The sequence below is a fragment of the Pterocles gutturalis genome, unplaced genomic scaffold (genome assembly GCF_000699245.1).
Source record: "Pterocles gutturalis isolate BGI_N339 unplaced genomic scaffold, ASM69924v1 scaffold3412, whole genome shotgun sequence".
NCBI lineage: Eukaryota > Metazoa > Chordata > Aves > Pterocliformes > Pteroclidae > Pterocles > Pterocles gutturalis.
This window is the reverse complement of record NW_010115120.1, coordinates 20,895-28,362: the sequence shown is the minus strand read 5'-3', so window position 1 is coordinate 28,362 and position 7,468 is coordinate 20,895. Positions and strand designations below refer to the sequence as shown.

Genomic DNA, 7,468 nt, shown 5'->3' with positions numbered 1-7,468 from the left:
GGCAGCTTCAGTCACACCACTGATGAAACAGATAATAGGAAGGAAGAGGAATAGGAAGACCCTGCTCTACAAGCAGTACATTGTTTAAGAGCTGTGTGTATGCATTTCAGTTTACTTGGTTTGTCACCAGAACGATAATGGTCATTTAGATTATTAAGCTTTGTCAGGTAAATAGACTATAAAACATTCTCCTAGTTTTAATACATTTCAGAATCTAGCTGCTCTTTCAGTGTCTGGCAAACTGAATCCAGCCCTGAAATAATTTACTGCTTTGTAATGAGCTGTCCTCTTTAAGTGCTTCTAGAAAATGAGATAAAAGCAATGTCTTAATAGCTAATAATCATATCTTGTAGGTTTTTTCCAGTCCTATGCAGTGGAAGTAGATGTGAAGGATGCCTCTAATGCTACGTGCCTGTATGCAAAATGGATGATGAGATTCTTGATAACATATGAAACGAACAGTAGTGATTATGTAAGTATTTGGAGGTAATTTTTGTTGAGAAATGTATTTTGTCCTGTGTAAAAGTTGAGGTACATTCTCTTACCTAGAGAGTTTGGGTTTTTTACTTTTTTTTTTCTTTTACTAAGTCAGTTATTAAGAGCATTCCTAAAAATTTAAAAACAAAGCATAAGTTCACAATTAATAATATAAATAACTGGAAGTGTCCTGTTGCACTTACTTAAATGTCATACTGGTCAAATTTGGTGGGTTTTGTGTATCAATGTAATGTTCTTAGCCCAAATAGTAAATGTAAATTTACAGACAAGTTAGATTTGTACTTTTGTACTCAAGTCTGATATGGCTCCTTTCTAAATCATGTCAAGGAGCTTTTTTCCATAATTCTGTAGAAAAACCTAAAATTATCTCGCTAATCTTGTACGAGGTTTACTAACTCCAGTGGCTTCATAATGTTGTCAAGGGGAAGAGCTGCTCCCTGTGAAAACATTTTAAATTACCCTTTTCTTTTAGAAAAATGCAAGCTTGAACTTGTCATCTAATGTGACACACAATGGAAGCGTCTGTGGCAACGACACACAAGCTGCACTTCTGGCAGTGCAGTTTGGGGAAGGTCACTCTTGGAGCATTAACTTTACAAGAACCAATGAAACTTACCAGGGGGATGTCGTCATGTTTACCTACAACACCAATGATACTGCTGTATTTCCTGATGCTAAAAGAAAAGGTAATCTTCAGTGTAGAATGCTACTTATGAAACAGTCTCGGTCACAAGTGTCAGATCTTGTGTACCTGGCCTCAGTTGGCTTTTTCAAAGTTAGAGGGACTAATAATGCATATCCTGACTTCTGTGTGATACACTGCTTAACTATTATTCATCACATGGGGGAGGCACTCTTTTGTCAAGGAGTAGCAATAGGACAAGGGGTAACAGTTTTAAGCTGAAAGAGGGTAGATTTAGGTTAGATATTGTGAAGAAATCTTTTCCCATGCAGGTGGTGAGGCAGTGGCCCAGGTTGCCCAGAGAAGCTGTGGATGCCCCATCCCTGGAGGGGTTCAAGGCCAGGCTGGATGAGGCTTTGAGCAACCTGGGCTAGTGGGAGGTGTCCCTGCCCATGGCAGGGGGTTGGAACTCGATGCTCTGTAAGGTTTCTTCCAGCCCAAACCATTCTGTGATTCTATCGTCATACTGCCCACTGGATAAGAATAGAGACTAGTTAGCGTCACTGAATGTATAATTCCTTTAAGTGGAACAGAGGTACTGCTGGTACACAACAGGCGTATGGAAGATTCATTTTAGTGTGCACTACTTGACTTTCCACCTAGCAAAGCACTACAGTGTTAGGCTTTCCCTGTACTAATACCTGCTAATAATAAGGTTTTTTTTCTTTTTTTTTGGTTAAAGAAAAAAATAAGTAAAAAGCTTCACCTTTCTAATGGTTTGTCTAGTTCTGGAAGCTTGGTTACTTCTCTGCATTACTTAGCGCTTCAGCTCAGGACACATGAGTAAAACATGCAAGAGAGGTTAGGATTGTTAAACTTAATTCTCTCTTTGTCTTACAGGTAGTGTTATATTTTATGTAATTCTATAAATGTGCTTGTAATTCATAAGGCATTAAAATATTTGTGCTTATTTGTAGGACCAGTTACTATTGTTGTAAAGGATACTATGCTTCCAGTTCAACTGAATAACGTCTTTGTGTGTCATAGTACTGAGTTTTTAGAAGCAGAAAACGTAACACAGATGTTCTGGAATGTTACTGTGCAGGCTTTTGTTCAGAATGGCACAATCGGTAAAAACGGTAAGCATTTCAATTTGTCAGTGAGGGGTTTCTGTATTGCACCTTAGTGCGGGGAACAAAGTCCCATAATAACAAAAATATGTGTTGTGTTGAATAATATTAATATAAATATCCTTTAGTATGTCCTTCCTTGTTCCTGGTAAAAGAGTTTAGCAGACCAGATTTACTGATGTATAGTAATGTAGACTGTTCCCGTGCTAAGGCAGTAGTCTAATAAAGTGTGTATTCCAGTAATTGGGGTGTTAAAAATAAGCCCTTCAGAACTACTGCTGCTGACTAGGTCACCTGAGCTTCAGGGTTTTTAACTGACTGCCTTTCACTTTCAGTGGTGGCCTCTGCTTTTTCATTCATGTAGTCCAGAGCCTGTTGGCTCATCTCATTGCTCAGCTACTCAAGAGATGAGCACATCATCCTGCTACATATAGCTTAATAGTTTTGCTTACTTTGTCTACAGCAAATACATATCCCACTTTTATAACCACTTAGCTGTCTTTGTCTGTGTGTTTCACTTCTGTCTGTTGGAGGTAAGTAGTACTGCATATGCTCCATGCATTTAAAACTGTGGGCATTACAGAATTTCTAAGAATAAATGGTAGCTGTGAATTGTTTGGAATACTGTGCTATAGTGCTGAGTTTGAGACTTCTGCCTTGGTGATTAGCAGACTGCCAATGAGCCTAGATTTTGACTGAGAAATTGGTATCTGTATTGAACTGACCTCTGAGTCATAAGACTTTAATAAAATTTCAGCAGTGAAATGGTGGTTAAAATTTCTTTTCAGAGTCTAGATGTCGTGCTGATACACCTACTTCTGCACCTACTGTTCCACCTACTATTGCCAATGTAACTACTGTAACTACCACCACTTTGTCACCTGCTCCAACCACTCCTCCCAAACCTGTGGAGAATCCAGACACAGGAAACTATTCCCTTAAAAGTGGAAATAAGACTTGTCTTCTGGCTACTGTGGGGCTGCAGCTGAATGTTTCCCAAGAAAAGGTGCTTCTCTTCTATTTTAGAAGAATAGAAAGGTTGCTGTAGTTATTTGGTATGAAATGTGAGTGCATGGTGTTTGTTTTGTGCACTGCTGGCTGTCCAGAACTGCTTCTAAGTATTATGCATAGCACCTCTCTGACATCAGAATAGTTTTGTGGCATAATATCTGGCTTCAAAACCTTATGTGGATTCAACGTAACTCGTTACTGGGAGTATCTCTAACATCACTAAAAGCCTGGAACTTTCTTAGCTTTTAAGGCTGTTGGTCCCTGCAGATGCTGTCTTTCCCAACGGAGGGAGCCCAAGCTAACCTGTTGTATCAGGTCAGCAAAATAAGACTTCACTGGGCAATCTGTTTGCCTCAGTATTACGAGCATGTAAAGTTAACTCAAGTGGCCTTGTTTCGGTAGTAGCCAGGCTCAAATCATCCTGCTGTCATCTTCATGACAAGCTCTTCTAGCATAAGACTGCTACTGACTGAAACTGTGTTCCTGCTGGCAACTGAATGTGTTTGACGTGGTATGTCTGTATTTCAGCCTCTTCTGATCAACATCAATCCAAAGACAACTAGTGCAGATGGTACCTGTGGCAATACAACAGCTACTCTGAAACTGAATGATAGAAATAGCACATTGATTGGTTTCACGTTTGTTGTTGTAAGTAACTTATTTTAAACTGAGTTTCCACTTTTAACAGCATTGCATGGTGATCACTCACAGTAAAATCCTTCTGTCACTTGCTGGTGGTAGGCTGTTTCCATAGAGGAAATGGAACTGGCTAGCTGACTGCCTTGAGACAAATGGAGAATTGAGTTGAAGTTGTAGAAAATGTAAAACTCTGGTAAATGTGTTGGCCTTTGTAAAGCATGTGTTCTTAAAGTTAAAAATGCAGAATGGCACACTGACAGTTGGTTCTTGCTTCTTAAACAGAAAAATGCAAGTGCAAGCGTACAAAAATTTTATCTGAAGGAGGTGAATGTTACACTGCTCAACCGTCTGAATGGTTCTGGTAAGAAATAGTATCTACCTTAAAGCAAGTGTAAGCTCTTATTCAATGTCTGTGTTAAATACTTCTGCTTTTTTTTAAAGCTGTTCATGGTTGCTGTTACTTTCTACTTTAAGTCTTTAAGTTGGTAGGAACAAAAGTAATAAGCAGAAGGGCTCTAGAGTTACTTTAAATAGCAGTGTGGGATCGTTCTCTTTTCCTGAAACTTCTGCTGATGAGGTCTCTTACTTTGTGATAAACATATATAAATGAAAATTTTTTGAGGTGTGAAAGTTGTACCAACTCTGAAGCTTTTTGTTTTTCCTAAACCAGCTGTTGTCTTCTTTGATTGAAGATGCTGCTGTATCTTCCAACCATTTCTACTTAACTCTCCCTGGGGAAAGAGATCATTCCTTCGAAAGCTAAAGCATACTTTTTTCCAAATCAAAAGTTTGGGTTTTTTTTTTTAAGTTGTTTGTCTGCAACTGCAGTTAAAAGGGCAGTAAAGCTAAAATGCTCACAACTGTCTGTACAAAACTGCTCACTGGGATGAGTGTAGGTGCAAGGAAAGCCTAATGGCATGTCTGTGTGGAGGATAGCTTACTACTAAGTACTGTAGTAACTTCGGAGCCTGACTTCTTTTGGTTAAGCAGATCAATCATCCTTCAGACTACCTTGTTTTTCAGGGTAGTCAGTGTTGGAAAGTTGGCAGCTCCAGATTCAGCTTCTTAGTCTTATGATTGTATTAGTAACTCTCTTGCATTTAAAGTGGGCATGCCAATTTCCTTTTTTTTTTTTTCTTCCCCCCCCCCCCCCCCCCTTTTTTTTCCCCCCCCCCCCCCCTTTGTTTAGTCATTTCAAGTGCAGATAACAACAATTTCAGCAAGTGGGATGCTTTCCTTGGTAGTTCTTATATGTGCCGAAAAGAGCAAACTCTTCAGATTAATGAACATCTTCAAATACATACTTTCAATCTATGGATTCAGCCATTCCTTGTGAAGGCAGATACGTTCTCTACAGGTAAGAGCTTTATATCTGTTAATTCTTGGAATACTTGCAGAATTCTTCCTTGCTAAAAAGCACCAGTGTTGGGCACAAGCACTTTATTTTTGAAGCTCTTGTTCCATTGGCTTGGGTTTTTCTTGGGTTTGGTTTTTTTTTGTTGTTGTTTTTTGTTTTTTGGTTTTTTTTTTACACACGGAATGAAGAGGAGTTCTGAGGCTGACATTGACATTCAAGGAAAACTTTGTTCTGACCTAAAAAAATGTCTGCTGGGTATGTTGGTTTTCCTTCCTAAAACCTGAAGGAACTAGAGTCACTGAAGAGGGACTTAAGGATTGCCTTGCAGAATAGGCTAGAAGTTACCTGACATCATGGTGACATACAGCTCTTTGTAGCTGGAATATTTAAGAAAATGGGACAAAACTTTAGCAAAAGTGGACTTTGGTAATACCATTGAGTGTTTTTTACCTGTCAGTCTAAGGAATAGGAGTGTTGGGGGAAAAAATGAACTGACAGATCTTCTTTTAGAAGTCTTGAATATCCAGAACTAAAAGATTCTAAAATGTTTGTTTGCTATGTTATGCTGATCTTTTCTGGGGAAAACTCGAATGGCTTAAGTGACCTCTTTCTTAATCTTTAATGTAACCTGGTGTTTGTACTTGTAGCTGCAAGTACTACCGTTATTAAACTGGTCGTAGACAAATAGATCAGGAGCAGATTTTTTTAACTTATTTTTTTGGGCAGAGGTAAGTTAACTCCCCAAACTTACGCAGGGTAAACAGTATTTGTCATAATATGTTCTAAAGAGTTAGGGTCCCATTTCACTCTGTAGTTCAAGATGCAGCTAGCTTCCTTCTTCTCCTAATTATAGTTATTTAATCTCTCTGTAACATGTCTCCATTCTGGAAAGGTTCTTGATACCAAATCTAGGTCACTTTATTCTTAATGAGTAAAAGAACCAGACTTGCCTTAAGCGTGAAATAGCTAAGCCTGGTTCTGTCTTAAAAGAACAGCTACTCCCTTGTCTAGTACAGATCTTGTGCACATGAAAACTCGTACACCAGGGGCACTTCCATTAGCTTACTATAGTTTATCAAACCTTCCAAGTAATTATAATGCTTAGTATATGCTAGATACACACATGACACCTCTGCAGTTCTTTCTCTCTTAGTTTAAAGATGTAATAATACTTGATTTTTTAACACCTTCATATTAAGGAAAACAGATTTTTATACCACATTTGGCAAGTATTCTGTCTTTATTTATTCCTTGTTGCAACCTTTTTCTCATCTACAGCCCAGGAGTGTTCGCTGGATGATGACAACATTCTGATCCCAATTGTAGTTGGTGCTGCACTTGCTGGCTTGATTGCCATTATAGTGGTTGCTTACATAATTGGCAGAAGAAAAAGCTATGCTGGATATCAAACTTTGTGAATCTAAATGTGATTCCTGTTCTGATTTCACTCTAAGCAAAGCAAGTGCAAGTTCTGAAGTCCAAAAAAGACCCAAAACTTAGGAGTAATTACTAGCCAAAGCATATGGGAGTTGAGACACAAAGAGAGAATGTTTATCTCAGATGAAGCAGAACTATGTTTTTAGTTTTCCTGCTCTAAGAAGACGACGTGGGTTTCATAGCTGTTCTGAAGATGTCAAATACTGGATGAGTTGCTAGGCTAAGGATTTTATCTTCCAAAAACCCTAAAGTGTTTAGGATTTATCTCTTGCTTTTTGCAAATTGTAGCCTGAAGCAAGAACACCTTCTAAACTGATGTGCATTGGGCAACTCCCAGGATAGCATAGAATTTGTACTTGCTTCTCTCCTCTGCGTCCTGTAGTTGTTGTCGTAAGTGTGGGTTAAGCTGGCAGCACTAGTCACTATGTTGACTTGTATAGTATTTAACAAGGATTGTATGATGCCCAGTAACAGCTTTGGTTTTCATAGAATTGAACTTCAGGCTGGTGAATAAGTGATCTTTCAAAGTGGCAGCAGTAACTTAGCTTTTACAGAATTTGAGTAGTTTACTCCTGCCTTGATGTAGTTTCAGGAATCATTCCTATGCCCTGGCTGTAGAAACAAAATGGGTAACCTGTACTTGCCAAATGGTAGATATGAAGACTTCAGTGCTGTTTCCAGCACGGAATTCTTCATCACTTATTAGACCTTGGCAATCATCGAAAATACTCAACTGAGGCAGAGTTCTGCTAAATTAATGCAAGCTTTTTTGGT

At 38.6% G+C, this 7,468-nt stretch overlaps 1 protein-coding gene across 1 annotated transcript; it reads left to right on the top strand.

Moving 5' to 3' along the window:
* Positions 1-358: 358 nt before the first annotated feature.
* Positions 359-7,080, top strand: LAMP2 (lysosomal-associated membrane protein 2). The gene is made up of 8 exons (XM_010075056.1): positions 359-472; positions 971-1,184; positions 2,098-2,259; positions 3,039-3,256; positions 3,790-3,909; positions 4,183-4,261; positions 5,090-5,257; positions 6,536-7,080. The coding sequence occupies exons 1-8, from the start codon at positions 428-430 to the stop codon at positions 6,673-6,675; spliced, it is 1,146 nt and encodes a 381-aa protein (XP_010073358.1). The 5' UTR covers positions 359-427; the 3' UTR covers positions 6,676-7,080.
* The last annotated feature ends 388 nt before the right edge of the window (positions 7,081-7,468 follow it).

Excerpts from the sequence above, each read along its gene's own strand:
- LAMP2 (XM_010075056.1), top strand. The coding sequence starts at position 428 with ATGATGAGATTCTTGATAACATATGAAACGAACAGTAGTGATTAT. Across the intron at positions 1,185-2,097 it reads TCCTGATGCTAAAAGAAAAG|GACCAGTTACTATTGTTGTA; the intron begins GTAATCTTCAGT and ends GCTTATTTGTAG. Across the intron at positions 3,257-3,789 it reads TGAATGTTTCCCAAGAAAAG|CCTCTTCTGATCAACATCAA; the intron begins GTGCTTCTCTTC and ends TCTGTATTTCAG.